Source organism: Oreochromis aureus, linkage group 16 (assembly GCF_013358895.1).
Source record: "Oreochromis aureus strain Israel breed Guangdong linkage group 16, ZZ_aureus, whole genome shotgun sequence".
Lineage (NCBI taxonomy): Eukaryota > Metazoa > Chordata > Actinopteri > Cichliformes > Cichlidae > Oreochromis > Oreochromis aureus.
In genome coordinates, this window is record NC_052957.1 from 35,824,887 (window position 1) to 35,846,237 (window position 21,351).

The following is a 21,351-nucleotide window of genomic DNA, read 5'->3' on the forward strand; positions in this document are numbered from 1 at the left end:
CTATTAACTCACTTGTTCAACATTTCTTTTCTCCCCAACTCACACAGCCATTCTCTACAATCTTACACACCACACATTTACCCAGTTCTTACCATACAGTCACACATTGAGTTTTGTCTCTGGTCGCCTGGTGGAAGGCCTGCCGCTCTACTGGATCCAGTTTCCCATTACTACACGAGGCGTCCCCCATGAGGTTCCTTGCCTTCTACAGACCAAGGAGTCAGCCAGCGTCCCCCCCCCCCAGCCAGACAAAAACTCTCCATGACTGTATACAAGTTAGCTACAACTCACTCATCTGCAGGAGTCCCCTCAAAGTTGATGTCTCGGTGGTGGCTGAAACACACGGCTCCGTGACTCCTCCATTTCATTCGCTTCAACAGCTGGTAAGACAAAGGTACCTTTTCCCTCAGGGGTGATCAGCCCGTCCACGGAACCATTGTTCAGAGACCACACAGACCATCCTGTTCTTGACGCCATTTTGTTGTGGAAGTTTTCCATTAAATAAAGCCTGCAGACGAGCAGTGAGTGGTAGCTAACATTCTTTAATCAAAACACAAAGAACAGACAACCAAGTTGGTGGAGAGCCTGCATGACCGCGGGGCAGACAGTCAGCAGAGTCTCCCGAGCCTAACATGGCTGTCAGTTAAATACCTTCTTCAGGAACAAAAGGCAGCACAGAGCTGTTTCACACCTTAAGGGTCACACTCCCTTGCTACCTCCTAGAGTCGTCGAAGAGACAAAAGATTCTTCCTGTGGAGTTGCCTGCTTCCCCCAACTTCCTTACTAGACCCCCACCATTTGTCTTACTGTATGAGTGTGAGACATGTTAAAATTCAGTGGCACCAAGCCATTATACAATAAAATAATGTGAATGATACATAAATAAAAGAAATTCCTATACACCATCACAACACCATATGATGGTCATCATAACAAAGAAAGTCAAGGTGTCAGTGAGTACAGTTTCCTTCACCATCACAAAGGCTCAGAAACAAACTGACAGGAAGAGGACTGCAGACCCAAAGACAACTGAATCAGAGAACAGGTTTCTGAGAGCTAACAGCTTGTTTGATGGCATCTCACAGAACAACAGCTTCAAGCACAGCTTAATAGTGGTCGTAGTGAGCAAGTCTCAGTTTCAACTGTGAAGAGAAGACTGAGCTGCAGATTTGACAGGACGAGTTGCAGCAAGAAAACCACTGGTAAGATGTCAGGATAAGACAAAGAGGCTTGTCTGGGCCATGAAAGACCGCCGTTGGAATGCTGCAATTGGATGGTCTGGGGCTGTTTGCTGCATCTAGGGTCGGTGACTTACAGAGTGAGAAGCACCCTGAACCAAAACAGCTACCACAGCATTCTGCAGCGCCATGCAATACCCGCAATAAACACCTAGTTAATCGGGGGTTCATCCTACAGCAACGGGTGTGTTCAGCTGTTATATTTGCCAAAGGGGGTTACTTTGATGAGTCAAAAGTTTAGAATACATTTTGGTCTATAAACTTATTCCATGATTTCTTTTTTAATCCCAATTGGTTAGTTGTACCATGCTTTCATTTCAGAGTGCAATGAGAAATTAAACTGCATAATATTCAATAAAAAACTGGAAAAATTGTGTTCAAAAACTTTTTACCGGTAGTGCACATATATATATATATACTAGCAGGCGAAAGTGGCTATTTTTAAGAATCTAAAACATAAAACATGTTTTGAGTTATTTCACTTTTTTTTTACTCCATAATTCCATATGTGTTAATTCATCATTTCAGCCTCAGTGAGAAGCTACAATGTAAACTGCCATGAAAATAAAGAAAAAACATTAACTGTTTATTTTTTACTTATTTTTTAAAACATTACTTCCTAATATTGTTGATGGCTGTCCTTCAAGCCTATGAAAACATTATAAAATAAAGAGTATATGCTAATATCTGCGGTCACAGAAAGTGCTCGAGAAAGTATTTTATCTTGATTTAGAGTACAAAGTACCAGGAAACTGGTCTTTTGTAATTACAAGTACTCATGTGGAAGCAGATACATTTATAAATATGTTGGCTAACATATTGCTTTATCTGAACTTTCTGATAATTAAATCTATGTTAAATTGTAATGGAGACCAGGGGTTCCATTACCTTGTTTGTATTGTTAGTAATTAATTGATGGATTGGGAATTTAAATTAGTATAATAAAGAAAAACACATTAGTTCTTATGAATTCTTTATTAGGTTATTTGACATACGATTAATTGACAGCTTGTAACGGTGAAGAGACAGTGGGACCGGCCATCCGACCTGTGTCAGAGAAGAGCCAAAGTTAGAGCTGCTTGCAGTTAATCATTTATCAACCTAAATATATGTGAAATGAGAACTTTAAAGGTACTCACCTGTCCGGGTTGCCTCTTGCAGGATGTGGAGCAAAAGGGTGAAAGCAGCTCAATCACCTGCTTAAGAGCTCCTGGAGCAGACCAGTGTGCCAGGTTAGGGAGTATGGATAAAGAGGGTTTTAATTTATATAGTAATGGGTGAAGCTTATGTTATTGGTTTGTTTATAGTACGTGTTGGAAATATGTATATGTTTGTGATGTGCTTTAATGTTATTGTATGTTTGTTTGCGTGGAGGGTTATGTTTTCATTTTGATTAGTTAACCCCCATACTTGGGCTATTCCGGATGCTCACCTGAAAAGGTAAAGTATAAAAGGAAGCCATTTTGTTTAGTTGTAGTTAGTGTTCTTGTGCTGTTATCATGCTCCTTCGTTAATAAAGTGCCAATCCATGGATGTATTTTACTCCAGTCTCGCGTCATATTATTGGACAGAACCTATGACTGCCGGCCAAAAACTGACATAAATCCAGACAGTATCATTCTTAGATGATGCTAGAGTATAAAAAAGACAAAATATTTTAAGGCAAGGTCAAATTTGATCACTTTATCAAAGTTTTCACATCTGTCATTCAACAAGTCTTCAGTGTGACTAAGTACATTGTCCTGTTTATGGGTACGGTTTTAAAAAGTGTTCTTAATGCATGTTAGTCTCATGGGAGTCAGGCTGCAGTATTTGAAGAGTAGCAATAAGTTTGATTGACTTTCTGAACCAGGGATAAAAAAAGACATAAATGATAGGGTTTACGCAAGAGTTAAAATACACCAAACATATTACAAAGGCAGCAGATGAAGCATTTAGGAAGTTATCTTGGCCTGTGAGAGCAACGCAGTAATATGGGCACATACATATAAGAAACACAACTACAACAACACCAAGAGTACGGGCTGCTTTCAGCTCCGATTTCGTAACAGTTACTGTAACTGCTCGCTGGTGAGTGACTGCATGTTGACACCTCATGGCATGAGCCTGAGACACAGCCACCGCAAACACTCTCAGATACAGAACTATAATCACAGTAATGGGAACAATGAAGGAAAACAAAAGATCAAAAAGCCCAGCAATGTAGTTAACAACAAAGACACACTCTCCAATGCAGGAGTTATACTTTCCTGGTTGTTTCAAGTTATCCTTCACAATCAAACTCTGAAAGATCACAGAAAAAACCCAACATAAACATATACAGATTTTAACTCTTTGTTGTGTGATTTTGGTGGAGTAATGCAGAGGGTAACAAATAGCCAAATACCTATCAGCAGATATGATCACCATGGTTCCTATTGAGGCTGAAGTAATAATGAATGCTAGATACTGATACAGAGTGCACATGATGTCACCGAGGAACCAGCATCCATCGATGAGCACTATTTGAAAGAACATAAGGAGACCTACAAAGAAATCAGCGACAGCCAGAGAGAGAAGGAGGAAGTTGGTGGGGGTGTGGAGCTGCCTGGGGAGAAAGAGGTGCATCATATTTAGTCTCCTGCATCCAAAATGTATGTGGATGCACATACAACAAAAACTGAAATAGAAATGCACTTCATTAAAAAAAAGGTCTACTCTTACTTGTAGGTACAGATCATGTTATGGTTTTAATTACTATTTGCTATGTTGCTACACAGCACAATTAATTAAACTATTAAAATAATTATTCAATATTTGGAGATAATGAAACATTTTCATACCTGAAGTGTGAGATGGAGATAATGACCAGCAGGTTAAGAATCACAGTAAGCAAAGAAATGAAGGAGAGCAGAATGTAAGTCAGCATGATCTCAAAGTGAGGACGCTTTGGCCTCCTGCAGGAGATATTAAGAAGTTTTGGAAAGCAGAGTTCAGTTTCCTCCATCATCACAGTGAGGCGAGCTGCTAATCATATTCTGTGTCATACAGCATATATCTTTATCCTCCCCTTTTTATTAAATGCCACACCTTCAGAAGCAGACACAGTGATGCTGCTGTGCTTTCCATATTCTTTGAATTTCATAACTTCTTTAGAATTTCACAATAAAAATCTTGCTGATTACTTGAGGACACTAAAATTTTTGGATTATAATTAACTGTATTTTATCCTTGATGGTACAGGATTTTCATGGGCAAGCTAAAGAACGGCGTTGAAGACAATGACAGCCGAAATAGTACTACGTGATAGAAATATGTAAAAAGCAGGTGTGGGACTCGATTAAAAATTAATCTTATTAATTACAGGCTTCGTAATGAATTAATCTTGATTAATCGCATTTAATCGCTCAAAAAAATTGTGGGTGACAGAATCGAATAATAGACATGGACATGGGGGATGGGACAACTCCATGGTGTGATGCAGGTGGCAGAAAGCAGGTAAAACCACTGAACATGAGACGTACGTCTCACCTCCAAGAAGCTCAGTCACAAACCTGTAGTAGACAGTTCAGGAAAGTCATTATTAATCTCGACAATAATTGTCAACTATAGAGCTTTTTGAAGAAACAGTAACAATAAGTTAAAAAATAGTTTTATTTACCTGCATGGGTCAAGGACAGTGGCCAGCTTTTGGAGTTTTATCAGCTCTGGTGGAGTTAAAATGACTAGCTTGTGCTTTTGTTTGTCTAAAGCAGTAAAAAAAGCCTCTTGATACTTTAGTAGACGAGAAACCATATCCAGTATTTAATTCCACTGTGTGGAAACATCCTGTATGAGCAGTATTGGGGAGTAACGGAATACATGTACTGCCGTTACGTATTTAAAATGCAAAATATGAGTAAATGTGTTCCGTTATAGTTACCATTTAAAAAGGTGGTGTTCAGAATACAGTTACTTTGTTGAAATAAAGGGATTACATGGCGGTCTTTTCCTGTTTCATATGTTAGGTTATGCCCTGTCTATTTTTGGTAATTCCACACCGGTGGAAACCCAAACAAAACACGCATTATGAGGCTCTAACGCCTGGTTCTTACTGGTGTGCGGATCAATAGTGAAATATCGATTCTTCCGATACCAGTAATTTATGTTATAGAATCGATTGTCATATTAAAATATCAATATTTTAGTACTTTAGGGTAAATTTGTAGTTTATCATTAACAGGAACACAGTGGAAAGAAACTATATCATTCGGATCGTCCAAATTGGAAGAAACTACTTCCCCTTTTGCCTTTCATAGTCATATGCGAAATACGGCTGTATAAACGTGTCCATCCCCTGGCGTGCGCACTCACAACAATGGCTGAGCGTAAACAAAGTCATGTGTGGACGTATTTTACCTCCACAAACAGCCAAGACGCAGTTTGCAATACATGTGGCAAGACAGTGAGGTGTTGTGGCAACACCACTAACCTCGTCAAACACCTCAGAGTAAATCATATCACAGAATATGACGAGCTTATGTTGAAGTGAACTGAAGAGGAGGACAGGGAAGGTGCTGCTAGGGTGAGACTGACGTCTCTCACAGAGTCCTTTAGTTTTCTTCCATTTGCGCAACATCTCTAAAGTTAGAAATATCCTGTCTCAGACCCAGATAGCAAGGAAACATTGAAACAATGTTTAGTCAATATCAGGCGATGTCATTGAATCAACGTTGATGTGTGACGTTGACCTAACATCACTCTTGCACCCTTTATTGCTATTGAAACAACATCAGGTTTTGATATTGAGTCAGTGTTGAAGCCTGACATTGATTCGACATTATATTTTCTAATACTGTTGACATTGAAACAATGTCAGATTCTGATATTGAAACATTGTTGAGCTATGATGTTGATTTTCCGCCTCTTTCGCACAGTTGCTTTTTATTAAAACAACAGTTAAATCATGACTGGAAATCTACCTTTCTTTATAGGTATTTTAACCAATACTAAACTACTGCATGTTTCCATCAATACTTAAACCACCTAAATACATAACTGTACTTATTCCTCAAATTGGACACCCTTTAAAAAAAAAAATGTCTCACAATGTATCATGTCAATATTAATATCCTAAAATAAGAAAGCATTGCATGTGATGTAACAGAGAAAAAAAACTAAACAAAAAAAGGTCAATAGACATGTTTCGTTTGCTAAATACTTTATTAAAAGACAGTTTCCTATTTACATTTCTATGTTTCACATAAGTTTCTAATTTTTACTCCGGGATGGGGATGGATGATGTGCGTCCTGCGCCACCCATACGGCTGGACTGCTTGTGCAAAGACAAACTCGGACATAGAGTTCACCCCTACCTGCTGCGTCAGGCCATCTAGGACAAAAATACACACACACACACACACACACACACACACACACACAAACAAAAAAAGTGAATTAGAGCACATGAATAAGCTCTTGTTATCTGTCTTCAGCAGGGAGAAAGTATGTAAACTCCTAGGCTGATAAACATGAGTCACCAGGCGTAAATCTGCAAACTGCCGCATTTGATTCCCAAAGAGCTATGAGCTGAAAAAGTGATAAGTCTTAGCATGGTGTGCTGTGTATCCTTTAAAACAAAATAAACATGGGGTCCTCGGGCTGTACAAACTGTACAACCTGAGGACTACACAAGCTGAAGACCAAAGACTCCATCTTCAGATTAACCGGACATGAAAGTCTTGTTATTAAGAAAGACAAAGTAATATAACAAAAAGCGGACATAGGACATGTGAAACACACCCAGCAGATCAGTTGATCCCTTTATTGTTGTGTGGATGCCCTAAAAGGGCTTCCACACTATTGAGTTCCTGTTTTAAACTTTATTCTTCAAGTTGCTGCCCCGTTTTTCGGCACTGAACTACTCCCTCAGTTTTCAGCCAATTTTCTCCGTTCAAACCCTAAACTGTTCTGCTATTTCTGCTAATTCCGGCTATATCTTTTGGTGTTTATTACTATTATACTTTTTAAAATATTACACTTTTTCCTTCCTTTAATTTGTCCCATTGAAATGAATGGGAAACTTCCACAATTCTGCTGAAACTTGCTTGTCTTTGAAACTTAACTACGTCCTCATGCTTTCACCTAGAAACTCCATTCAAACTTTAAAATGTTCTCAGATTATTGGGCTATTCCTGTCTGATTCAGCTTTTTCAGATCTTCTACCGTTTTAATCTTATCTCTCTTTAAGTTTTCAGTTGCAAAATTGTGATTTTTCAGAAAATACATGCGTTGCTATGGTTGCTATGCAATTAAGTCAGAGTGAGTGCTGGTCCGTTCTGAATTTTCTCTTCATGTCTAAACAACTTCTTGCTACTCACACAATTTCCACTCAACCCCCACAAATTATACATCAAAACGTAGGTATTTTTGCTGGCTTTCAGACAATGTCACTATCTTTATTGTGAGATTTACCGTTTTTTCGCAATTTGCCTCGGAGTGATACAAGGTCTGACAAGTCCCCATTCAAAGTCTATGGGGAGGTTTTGAAATTCAGAGCTGAAATTCTGTAACGGAGGCATTTTCAAATTGCCATATCTCTTTAACAAAGCAAAGTTAGGACATGAGGCTTGTGCCAATATATCTTCAGACACTGCTGACACTCACAGTGGAAGCAGTTTTTACAATTATCTTACCGTTGAGCAATGAATTACGTTTGTTTGAGGGGTGGAAATCTGTCCTTCTCTCAGTCTTCAAACTCTGGAAATGAAGCCGTTTCTTCTCTCGTCATATCTCCGCGACGGAGGTAGAACGAGCTATGAAAATCGCAGTCAAAATACACCAAAGTCCGCTGATTCACCCAGTACAAGAATTATGCTGCTAGCCCTCCTAGTTTTTGAGTTACACGACGTTTTGTAACTCCAAAAAACGGCGTTTTTCGCCTCTCACCGCGATCTATTTTCTGACTGCCCAAGTATCTGTCTTTCAGACCGCCGCCCCCCTTTCCAGGTGGCGCAATCAGTATTTAAGAATACAGACAACTTGTCAAAAAAGTTTCCTTGTGTCACACACCGATATGTACAGAGACACTAGACAGTATTTTATCACCTGGTATTTTCACTTGAGGGGCCTGGGGAAACCGTTTTTTTGTGGGCTGCTCATCCTCTGAGTCAGTATACGTGTACAGGGGATTTGGTCTAAAGAAAAGAAGTTAAAAACGGTCATAAGTAATTACAAATGTGCTTTTGGCATATTTTTTCCTAAGTTACAGCTTGATTTATAACAACACACACAGGAAACGGAGATGTGCAAGAAGGTACAGTATACAAAGAATTTTTGAAGTGCACAAGTGTACACGGCTTTGCATTTTTAAAAATTTTACAAATTTCCACTTTTTGGACTATATTATGTGGTGATATTGCAGTATGCAAGCATCACAGATATGTACAAAAGACAAGATCATAAATTCTTAACAATCAAAGATATGTTTGTAAATATGAAAGTTTTACTTGTGCTTTCTTTTATGACTGGTCTGTGTTTCTGGTTCGGACTGAAGGTCAGACGTATCACAGTGTTCACGTAGATATTTCTGGAGACTGCGTTCTGCTTCGTGAAATGTGTCTGGAAGTACAAACACAATGTATGGCCAGACATAAATTAGGACACGAAAAACTTGTTATTGTTACATTTATACAACACCAATCTAGATGATACCCACCATGGCTTATGAGAAGCCGGACTGGTGCATAGGTGAGGCATGTTGCACCAGGATGAACTCTCCTCTTTACTGCGGCATGGATCCTGAATGTGTCTCGCGGAGGATATGAGGCCATGACAATTTCTCCCCATTTATCCATGAACTAGGGACTATTTGTGTACCACCAGTGCTGAACTGCACAATGCACCAGTCTTTCATTTTTATCTTTTTTTTAATTTGGAGTCTTTTTTTGCCCTGTCTAGGATAAACAGGAAACAGATAATTACAATGTATTTCATAGTCACTACAAAACTTGATCTATTGACTGAACCAAATAATAAATAATAGCTTAAAATGTATATAGGCAACAATTACAAGCAAACCCGATAAAACAAACTCTTCTTTTTTTTTTCATTGACTATTCATGTTTGGCAATGCAATGAAAGCTGTGTTGTCAGGACAAAGAAAATGTTTGCCAGTAATATTATTGAGCTTTGTAATGCCAGGTCTGCTGTTCAGCTGCAACACTCTGTAGCATCCAATTCTGGATGACGGTAAGGGGTACTGAAAGTCAGTGTTGGGTAAGTTACTTTAAATTAGTAACTTAGTTACATTACTAGTTACTTCTCTAAAAAAGTAACTCAGTTACTTCAAGTTACTCGTTACTTTCAGAGTAACTAGTTACTAGGGAAAGTAACTTTGGTTCTACTCAGAATTCTCTTGTTAATGTGTTGCTTCCGTAACTGGATACCCAGCAAGATTGCCAGTCTTCTAGCTTGCTTACTTGCCACAAGTGCACTGTGCCACCTACCAATAGAAAGGAAAAAATAATGTGCACATTTCCACGAGAGAAATCACGCCTGGACCGTCGTTGACCGCCGCCATGATTCTAGCCTGCTTTTTACATCCAACACAAAACTGCAGTCGTGGTGCTTTTGATTGTACTCAGAACTTGGAAATTCTGCCTTCTGAATAGGAAGATGTAGGTAACACCAGACTGCAGATGAGCTGCATCCAGGGCTGGACTGGGACAAAACAATCGTCCCGGGCATTTTGACTGGAGACTGGCCCACCATTATAGGAAAAATCATAAAGCCTTTGAATGAAAATAAACACTGTTGTGATAGTGATGTACACTGTTCTGATGGTATATATGTATCAATCAATGTATCAATATATCAATCGTTTGTTGTAAGACTCAGATAATTATTTTTTTAAAAGCGAGACATTTCAAATGAGAATAATAAAGAAAAGTATTTCCTTGTGCCCCCCTTTCACTGTTAATGCCCTACCTGGCCCCCTGGCAACACTTTGCTAGACCCGCCCCTGCACAGTTACCAGCTGTCAGCTACATAGAAAAGGATGCTGGTGTTATTTGTCTCTCAGAAACAGCTCATAACTTCCCTTCAACTCATCCATGTCACCTAAAAGGTAAACCTGTTTCTCCATCACCTGTTCAGCTCTGATGATTCAGTAAGGACATCTCCTGGTTTCATCTTCATGTTTCCTCTCACCAGATAACCAAACCGATATCATGACCAGCAGCTTTACAGCTGTGGCTCCAGCAAACATCAGCTGATACTAGAAATTAATATTAAATACATTCTAACAACAGCTGATCAAGCTTAAACGTGCTGCTGTTGTTTAACGCGACATCCGCTGGTTTCCTCTTTCTGGCGCAAAGTGGGCGATAAATAAACAAGAGAGAAAAGCCGATCAGCTGATCATTGATCAGTTTCGTGATTGAAGTAGAAACAGGAGAGGAGAGAATGAGAGAAGAAGAGGCAGCTGTGCAGCTTCAGCTTTGTGTCTTTTTCATTGTAGCTGAAGTCCGGGACAAACTGTGTTCCTTTTCACCTCAGTCTAAACAGCGTAATATTTTCTCTGAATACGAGACGATTCTGTTTTTTAGGGGACGGTTGGCAACTCTAATAATTAACCGTATGAACAAAATAAAGTTCAACATCAGTAACATAGCACCCACCCAGCTGTATAGAAACTCCGTCATGCTAGCTAGCACGCAGTACAAAAATGTCAGCATACCGAAAATAAACTCCACCTAAACTTGGTTTATATCTGACTCAGATAGACTGCAGGTCATAACTTCTTACCTGAAGTTCAGTTCACCTGACACGCGGACCGGCGGCCGCTTCGTCTCTCCTCTTGCCTCCCTTTTCCTTCATCCACCTGCTGGCTTCCACCACTTGCTAATGTTATTGAATCTGTGGAAGCTCGCGATATCCACCACCTAAGTAATGAGTAACAAGCCTATCTAAATCCCAGTAACGAGTAACGCGTTCCTGGTTTTGGCATAACAACTAGTTACCGTGCTCGTTACCACAATAATAACGTAGTTACTGTAACGCGTTACTTAATAACGCGTTAGTCCCAACACTGCTGAAAGTAAGACTCTTTGTGACAAAACTTTTGGAAATTAACAAATGTGTCACCATCTACTTTCACAATGTTGCGGATTAAAGCAATGTCATCGACTACCTGCACACAGTTGTCCCCATCCCCCACAGACAAGATGTACTTTTCTGTCACTACTTTCTTGTACTGCTCTGAATGGTGTATTGGAGCCACAAGTGGACCATCATAATGCTGATGCATTAACTTTTGTGCTTTTCTTGGCGGTGTTGGCTTCACATCCGGTTTTTCAGAAAGTCTTTTTACAATTTGTTGTAAAGGCAAGTGAGGCTTTCGCAAGAGATGTTTAATCTGGCCTAAGTAATTTTCATAGGGGAAAGCAGCAATGTTATCTAACGGGCCAAAGAGTCGATATTCTTCTGACAGGTGTGTCAGCTGGTGTACGTTGTATGTGATTTCATCCCTACCATACAATTCGCCGAAGTGACAAAAATGACACCAGGAATTCATTGGCACAATCGACCATTTCATTAGACATAGAGGGGGATAACAGCAGATGCATTGCTACAGAAAACAACATAAAGTTATCATAGAACTCAACTGGAATGCTATTCGTAAGCACTACGGGCCCTGTGTACAACATAAAATTTCGCAACTCTGTTGCTTTCCATCTATCAATTTCAGACAATTCCCTTGGCTTGCGGTTAAACTCATTTGGTGTATAAGGTCGCAGAGCTTTCAACTTTTCAGAAATTTCACCTACTGTTCGACTGGACAGCCTTGTTGCAAGTACTTTGCCCTTCATCCACAAGTATATGAGTTTTCTTGTGACTCCAAGACAACATAGATGCATATAATCCAAGGGAAACATTGTTATCATCTTAACCATACCAGCTAAAGGAGACAATGTTTGATTCAAGTGGTGGTCTTCATCAATCATCAACTGAAAATCTGCATCCGTTCTAAGCTTTGCATTAACTTCTGGGTACGTCATTTTGTTCTTCCATTCACCTACTTGAACACATTTGTCACAACCAGAATAACCATTATGAGCCTTTATGTTTTTAATGAAAGCTCTTGCAGGTGCATCACACACAAATGAACATACTTTAACTGTTATCTGGCAGCTATTGTAAATAATGCCATACTTCAAAATGTGGGTGAGGTCCTTCACAAATGGGTCCAAGAACTGAACTACACTTTTTGGCTTACCAAGACCACAGTAGAGACCAACAAGGAATGGTGATTTGGTATAGTCAACATTTGCAATTGCCAGAATTGGCCAGAACTGAAGTTTACTGCTTTTGAAAAGGGGTAAACCGTCTATATTAAACTGCAATTTTAAGTCTTTCAACTTGGCAGGCAAGATCAAGGAAAATGTAGAAGCCCACTATCTTAAACTTGTTATTAAGAATTCAGTATTTGGCGCTTTGTCATCAGCTTCAGCATCACTATTATCAGAATCAAACGGTGGTGCATGGCAACCAAAGCTGTCAAAACTAAAGTCACAGTCATTATCCTTGTCGGGTGATACATAGGTCTCACATACTTCTGAAATCTGCTCATAGCGACTGGTAAATACTTGACTGTCTATACCTGGGTGACAACAGTGGGACACACCAGACTCTTCTGCAACCTGCGGTCGCTTAACTTCAACTTGTGCATTGCCGTTTTGGTTATGTTTTTCAGCAACCATCTCTTTAAAGTGCCTGAGTATATCTGACTCTGCTGCCTCAACCATTTTCCGTAATTTGCGCCTCCTTGACCAGCGTGATGTCATTGTCAGTGTATATCAGATTAAACAAATAGTGCTATATTTGGAAATAGCCAAATAAGCAAATTGTTTAACACTAGGAATTTATTTAAGGACGTGAGTTTCTTACTTATTGATGGGTGGATGGTAGTTACCAAATCAGATCATAAAAAAAAAAAATAAAAGGAAAAATAGGGCACAATGTCAATAAAGAGGGAAAACTAGATACAAAGACGGCTGAACCGAGTCCTATGTGTGAAGGGACAGTAACTGCGTGTGTATATGTAAGCATTTAAACACTGAAGATACTAAAATTAACAGTATTTTGTCTAAGTCTGCCATTGTAGGAATTCATGGCACCGAGACAAAAATGTGGCGCACAGTGTGACGTCAAAATAGGCGCACACCTTTGACGCTGCGTTTTCTCCATTTTTTTACTCGTCCACACGTAAATGCTTAAATGGAGTTTTCGAAAATATCCACCCTGGCAGGCTTTAAAAATCTCAGTTTTCAGTTAACGAAAACGCAGTTTACGTGTGGACAAAAGGTGCAAACGCAAGGTAGGGTAGGTGAGCGTGCAACTTAAAGTTTGAATTGAGTGCGAAATGAAGTGGGTGCTCTCCAATCATTAAAAGTAACAAAGTCATTGAACACATTTATACAGTTACCTTTACGTTTATCAATCACATATCGCAGATTTACAATTTTTTGTAGTACTATGCTAAAATGCAACTACAGAGCGAAAGTCTGGGTCAAGCGCCGAGGCGACGGCAAGAACGAAGGAACCCTCGAAGCGTTAAAGCTAGCTTTGTAAGGGAATATAACGAAAAAGTATGAAACGAAAATGTTTTCTTTGTTGATAGACTTTGTTCGCAGTGCAATTTATTTGTTGCCGGACTGTAAGATAAAAGTAGACACAATTTCGGGCTCCCACATTTTGTCCGAAACTGTACATGAACAAGTTTGGGTTTTTTTATGTTATTCAAATGCGACCGTGGAAATAACAAATAGAAGAAAATTCATTCATTCTTACCTTATACTAATCGTGGTGCAGGCCAGTGCAGTGCATGACCTGATGCCTTCTCTGGTCAATTCCGCTGAGAGTAAATCTAATTAAAAGAGTGTGCAGACCAGCTGGCTGGGGTCTTCACTAAGATCTTCAACACTTCACTGTCCCAGTCCTGCATCCCACCGTGCCTAAAGTCAGCCACAATTGTCCCACTGCCAAAGCGTACTAACATTAGCAGCCTCAACGACTACCGACCAGTTGCTCTAACACCTGTTATAATGAAGTGCTTTGAGAAACTGGTCCGACGTCACATCATGTCCTGCCTGCCACCCACACTCGACCCACTCCAGTTCGCATACAGAGCTAACAGATCAACTGAAGATGCCATTGCTACAACGCCCACACCACCATCTCTCACCTGGAAGTGCAGGGGGGCCGTTACACCAGGCTGCTCTTTGTTGACTTTAGCTCTGCTTTCAACACGATACTCCCGGACAGACTAATAGTTAAACTGCTGGAAATCGGACTTCCTTCTACCACCTGCCGCTGGATCAGAGACTTCCTGTCAGACCGTGTACAGAGAGTTAGAGTGGGGCCTCATCTTTCCTCAGCCCTCAGCCTCAACACCGGCTCTCCACAAGGCTGTGTACTGAGTCCCCTACTGTACACTCTGTACACACATGACTGTGTTAGTACCCACCCAGACAACGCAGTCATCAAGTTTGCAGATGATACCACCGTGGTGGGGGCTCATCTCAGGGGAGATGAGACGGCGTACAGAGCTGAAGTTCAGAGGCTGTCAGATTGGTGTGTAGATAACAACCTGGACCTCAATACCACCAAGACAAAAGAACTGGTAGTTGACTTCAGAAGGAGGAAGTCCGAGCTGCAGCCTGTCAGCATCAACGGGAGTGCGTGGAAAGGGTCTCCAGTTTCAAGTTTCTGGGTGTGCACATAGACACAGACCTCCAATGGAGCTCTAACACCTCTGCGGTCTTAAAGAAGGCCCAACAGCGTCTCCACTTTCTGAGAATCCTCAGAAAATGGACCTGAAGAAGGAGCTGCTGACCGTCTTCTACCGCTGCTCCATTGAAAGTGTGCTGACATATTGCATCGGTGTATGGTTCTCCAGCTGCACCACAGCACACAGAAAGGCACTCCAGAGGGTCATCAATATGGCCCAAAAATCATTGGACATCCTCTTCCCTCCCTGAAGGACCTGTACAGCACTCGCTGTCTCAAGAGGGCACGCAGCATCCTACAAGACTGTACACACCCAGGACATCGGGTGTTTAAGCTGCTGCCGTCTGGCAGGAGGTTCAGGCTGCTGAGGTCCCGAACAAACAGACTCAAGGACAGCTTTTACAACAGGGCAATAGCCTAATCAATGCAAATAGCTGACCTGACTGGCTACCTGCCTGGCCTTTTTTAGGGGAGGTAACAATGTTTAAAACAATAACAATAATAATATTTATATTTATAACAAGGTGCAATAATAATTAATGTGCAATAATAACAGTGTGCAATACACATAACACTTATTCTTCTTTTTTATTTCTAAGTTAATATACTGTGTTGTGTTGTTTGTGTTGCGTTGTGATGTGTCATATCATGTCGTGTTGTGTTATATGTAGTGCCGACGTAGGACAGTTTTTCCAATTTCATTGTACTACTGTACTATGTATGACTGTGCAATGACAATAAAGAATTATCTTATCTTATGTCCCGCTCTACTGTACAAGACAATGGATACCTGGAGGGATGTACCACTGTGAGAGGGGTGCTGCGGAATAGTCCAAGTGATCGCTGCTGTAATTTCCCGGTCAACTATACATAAATTGCACGTTGACACGATTTTTTAAAGCTGGTGAACTGGACCAAAGTCATTGATAACAGAACAATAAATCTACTTTCTCCGGTACTTTATACCTGCTCAGTTGCAATGCAATTTAACGCTCAACTACAAATCGATGGCTTTTTGATGGTGACCGGTGCCGAATGATGATCAACTATAAATAGACGTTTTCTCGACGTTGTTGTTGTCACCTGGTCGACTACAAATAGATCAAATATCAATGACAAAAAAACAACGGTAAATCAACATCATTACAACGTCTCTATAGTAAGACCGTCGGTTTACCACAGTATTTCAATGTTGTTAAAACATTGGCATTTCAACCCTGACCATAACGACGGTTCGGATGAAAAATCAACATCAATTCAATGTCAAAGGAGTTTGCGAAGAAAAGCGTCTGGACTTCTTTAAGTTGCTTGAAGACGTTTCACCTCTCATCCGAGAAGCTTCTTCAGTTCTGAATTCAATGTCGTCTTGCTATCTGGGGAGTGACGCTGAAAAACTACTTCATGCATTTATTACTTCCAGGCTGGACTACTGTAATTCATTATCATCAGGATGTCCTAAAAGCTTGCTGAAAAGCCTTCAGCTAATCCAAAATGCAGCAGCAAGAGTCCTGACAGGGACTAGAAAGAGAGAGAATATTTCTTCTGTTTTGGCTTCCCTTCATTGGCTTCCTGTTAAATCCAGAATTCAAAATCCTGCTCCTCACATGCAAGGTCTTAAATAATCAGGCCCCATCTTATCTTAATGACCTTGTAAATGGTAAATGGCCTGTATTTGTATAGCGCTTTACTAGTCCCTAAGGACCCCAAACCGCTTTACACAACCAGTCATCCACCCATTCACACACTGGTGATGGCAAGCTACATTGTAGCCACAGCTGCCCTGGGGCGCACTGACAGAGGCGAGGCTGCCGGACACTGGCGCCACCGGGCCCTCTGACCACCACCAGTAGGCAACGGGTGAAGTGTCTTGCCCAAGGACACAACAACCGAGACTGTCGGAGCCGGGGCTCAAACCAGCAACCTTCCGATTACAAGGCGAACTCCCAACTCTTGAGCCACAATCGCCCCAAGGTAGTACCATATCACTACGATATGGTACTACCGTGGGGCGATAGTACCATATCACCCTATTAGAGCACTTCGCTCTCACACTGCAGGCCTACTTGTTGTTCCTAGAGTATTTAAAAGTAGAATGGGAGGGAGAGCCTTCAGTTTTCAGGCCCCTATTCTGTGGAACCAGCTTCCAGTTTGGATTCAGGAGACAGACACTACCTCTACTTTTAAGATTATGTAGCCCAGCTAGAAAAAAAGAGCAGTGGAAAGTAGTTTTTTTTTCCGTGTATGATGTAAACAATTTAGTCATTTCTTTTTCTTTTTTTTTGTTTAAAGGAAGATGTGGACAAATAAGATTATCTGTTGTCGTTTAACTTGGCCAATCAGCAATGAGCTCCCTGTGACCCTTGCTGTTGACCTTTTTTTTTTTTTTTTTTTTTTTAATTTGTTCATTTCAGGCACAACAATAAAGTTGAACATAAAGTGCACAAAAACAAAAACAAACAACAAAATGTACCTGAAAAGGAGTGGGATGAAGAAAACTTATTAAATCCCACCCCTATATTCACTTATCAACAGAAACAATAAACTTCCGCAGCTACGCCCAAGCAAAACAAATAGAACCTTCATAACTGAATACAGAATATATTAATTATAAATTGCGTTACCACAGGTAACAGGCAATAATAATTACAAGTAACAAACACACATACATATACATACATACATATATATCTACACACACATGTACATATATATACATACATACACACAAACTTTTTTTTTTTTTTTTTTTCCCCTTGGAATCCATACCAGCAATGGTAAGAGAACAGACATTTCAGAGCACACTAACACCATCATTGATTATACTGTGACCAGACCAACTGTTTGTAGAGAAATTTAAATCTATGAATATTTTTGCATTGTTTCAGTTGTAAACTCAGACTGTTCCAGATTTTCACACCACATACAGACACACAAAAACCTTTACGGGTTGTTCGAGTTCTGGGTAATTTGAATTGTCCAAAGCCTCTCACATTATAAGCCCTTTCTCGAATTTCAAATATAGATTGTAAATTTGCAGGTAGAAGTTTATTAAAGGCTTTGTATAAGATTATGGATGTATTGTAATTAACCAGATCCTGGAATTTAAGTAACTTTGCCTGAAGAAAGAGTTTGTGAGTATGATCTAGATAACCAGCCTTGTGAATAATACGCAGTGCTCGTTTCTGTACTGTGACTAATGGATTAGTTGTGTTTTTATATGTGTTTCCCCACACTTCCACACAATATGTAAAATATGGAAGAACCAGAGTACAGTACAGAGTACGAAGTGCATCTTTATCAAGGTATGGTTTCACTTTATTCAAAACTGCGAGGCTTCTGGAAATTTTGGTTTTATGTGTCTGACGTGGGGTTTCCATGAAATTTTGTTATCAATTATGACTCCCAAAAATTTGTTTTCACTCACATTATCAATGGGTACACCTTCTATAGTAATTGGTAATTCTATATTATATTTTAAATTACCAAAAACATTGCCTTAGTTTTATTTATATTTAATGATAATTTATTTATATCCATCCATTTTTAATTAATTTTAGCTCCCTGTTTACGGTCATTACAAGATCGGTATAATCATCGCTACTGAAAAATATGTTAGTATTATCTGCGAACAGTATGAGTTTAAGTACTTGAGAAACATCAAAAATATCATTTATGTAAACATTGAAAAGTTTTGGTCCGAACACTGACCCTTGGGAACACCACATGTAATACCAAGTTTCTCTGAATGGTAATGCCCTATACTAACATATTGTTCCCGACCCGTTAGGTAACTTTTTAACCAGTTTCCAGCTTTCCCTCGAACACCATATCTTTCCAATTTATCCAATAAAATTGAGTGATTGATTGTGTCGAAGGCCTTCTTGAGATCAACAAAAATACCGACTGCATATTTATTTTTATCCAGTGCATTGGTAATTTCTTCTACTGCCTCAATTATCGCCATAGAAGTGGTTCTTTGCGTTCTGAAACCATACTGACCAACATTTATTATTTTATGTTTTTCAAGGAATTTTTCTAATCTTGAATTAAAAAGTTTTTCTAAAATTTTTGAGAATTGAGGCAGTAGTGAAATAGGCCTATAATTGGTAAAACTGTGTTTGTCATTACTTTTGTATAGTGGTATTACTTTTGCAATTTTCATTTTTTTCGGAAAACAACCAGACTGAAATGATAAATTACAAATATATGTTAAGGGACTAGCAATGTTCAGAATAACCTGTTTAACTACAGACATATTTATGTCATGATAATCCATTGAAGACTTACTTTTACATTTTAATGTGACCTTGATCACATGATTTCCTGTGTTGCCATTTTCGTTCCTGTTCATACAATGCCATGTGCCATAGAAACTAATGTTCCCGAAGTCGAATTGCTAGGAGTTAAAAGCAAGTCTGCTGCAGTTGTTTTTGGTTGTTCAGAGTTTCACCCGGTCAACGGTGAGTACGAAAAGTGGGGAAAACCTAATTTATTAAGGATAAAAGGGCAGACTTAACAGGACGGAAAGTCCGCTAGCCGCTAAGCTAACAGCTAGCGCTTGCGCTAGCAGAATTGAATGTGTTTCTGTGTGTGAAATGGCTAGCGACTGCGACCGTATTACGTTTATGAAAAAAAAAGAAAAGAAATGAAAACAAAAGAAATGGTCTTAATCAGTTTTATGTGTAACAATTTAATTCAATTGTAAGCTGATTCTTGTATTTTCAGTTGTGTTCTTTGAGTTGTTTATAATGTACAAGTCTGGTGAGCTACTGTGAGTTGCTGACTGCAGCTACAGTGTTAACTCTAGCAGCGGTGTTTTTGTGAACATTGTCAACCCTTCAGGTTGATAAAATTATAGCTCACCTAAGAGGATATGATGCTGCAGTGATATAATTTTGTTGTACAACAGAGCTAGCTGAATTAAGATATAGAGTTACACTGATTCTTATTGTTCATGCTGAATGTTCTAAGTAAGTGTGGCTGTTTCACAACGGTGTATGTGACTATATGGACCTGTGACCTGTTTATAGGTCAGGTTTTTTTGTTATCTGGTAAAAGGATAACTCGACAGACGGACCCAGTCTGAAGCAAGCCTCATTGAGGAGCAGCGATTCCACAGTTCCAGTTAACTGGATGGCGAGTCAACCCAAAAGTGAACAGGATTTGCAGAGGTTTTATTGAAGCCAAAGTTTCATTCCCATTGAAGCTTCCGATACCTGCAGGACTACGAACTTTCTTCCTTCATCGGAGTGTGGTAGGACAAATGTTAAACAAACTGAACGGGCCCCAACGATCCAACAGTTACCAGACATTATTCACTCATACAATTGACTCAGAGGAAGCTGTAAGTGCGCACTTTTATTTAGTTTGTTATTTTGGGGGAAATATTTTGTATTTTTTTTCTATTGCTTTCATTACATTGTTTGCAGCTGCTGTGTGTCAAATATAACAAAATTGTTAACAGTTTACTGTGGTGTGGCCCCTCCTTATTGATGTTTATATCTTGGGCTCCTGCCGATCCTGGATTTTCTGATACTGGCTAGTGGAGTTCAGTCATTCATAATAATAATTTGTAAGTTGGGTTACAATTAGGCTTCAAACTTTCCTTTTTGCTAAAGCATATAGTTAGGGCTGGACCAGGTGACCCTGAATCCTCCCTTAGTTATGCTGTAATAGACGTAGGCTGCCGGGGATTCCCATGATGCATTGAGTTTTTCCTTTCCACTCACCTTTCTCACTCACTATGTGTTAATAGACCTCTCTGCATTGAATCATATCTGTTATTAATCTCCGTTTCTCTTCCACAGCATGTCTTTATCCTGTCTTCCTTCTCTCACCCCAACCGGTCGCAGCAGATGGCCCCGCCCCTCCGTGAGCCTGGTTCTGCCGGAGGTTTCTTCCTGTTAAAAGGGAGTATTGACTTCCAACTGTTGCCAAAGTGCTTGCTCACAGGGGGTCATATGATTGTAGGGTTTTTCTATGTACCTATGAAGCGCCTTTTGTTGTGTCACAACTTTTGTTGTGATTTGGCGCTATATAAATAAAATTGAATTGAATTGAATTGAATTATATTCATGTAGTTGGAAAAAGCTTGATAATACAGGGTGGGCCATTTATATAGATACACCGTAATAACATGGGAATGGTTGGTGATATTAAAATCCTGTTTGTGGCACATTAGTACATGTGAGGGGGCAAACTCCTCAAGAGGGGTGGTGACCATGATGGCTATTTAGAAGTCGGCCTTCTTGGATACAACTTTTGTTTTTTCAATAGGAAGAGGGCCAAGAGGGATGTGACACATCAAACTTACTGGTAATGTCACAAGAAAAACAATGGTGTGCTTGGTTTCAACGTAACTTTA

The 21,351-nt window shown here is 39.8% G+C and overlaps 1 protein-coding gene and 1 long non-coding RNA gene across 2 annotated transcripts; one reads left to right on the plus strand and one right to left on the minus strand.

The window, feature by feature from the left end:
- Window positions 1–3,011: 3,011 nt before the first annotated feature.
- Window positions 3,012–4,160, minus strand: LOC116311936 (trace amine-associated receptor 8a-like). Its single transcript, XM_039599823.1, has 2 exons — window positions 4,061–4,160; window positions 3,012–3,825 (listed from the first exon to the last, which is right to left on the minus strand). The coding sequence occupies exons 1-2, from the start codon at window positions 4,144–4,146 to the stop codon at window positions 3,012–3,014; spliced, it is 900 nt and encodes a 299-aa protein (XP_039455757.1). The 5' UTR covers window positions 4,147–4,160.
- A 15,166-nt stretch (window positions 4,161–19,326) lies between these two features.
- On the plus strand, window positions 19,327–20,847 carry LOC120433674. The gene is made up of 3 exons (XR_005608692.1): window positions 19,327–19,447; window positions 20,018–20,331; window positions 20,795–20,847. It is a non-coding gene; the product is annotated as an uncharacterized LOC120433674 (long non-coding RNA).
- Window positions 20,848–21,351: the final 504 nt, after the last annotated feature.

What these genes read in the sequence shown, in the direction of transcription:
- LOC116311936 (XM_039599823.1), bottom strand. Translation starts at nt 4,146, where the DNA reads ATGCTGACTTACATTCTGCTCTCCTTCATTTCTTTGCTTACTGTGATT. An exon ending in ATCTCCATCTCACACTTCAG is followed by an intron (nt 3,826 to 4,060) that starts GTATGAAAATGT and finishes CTTTCTCCCCAG; the next exon opens with GCAGCTCCACACCCCCACCA.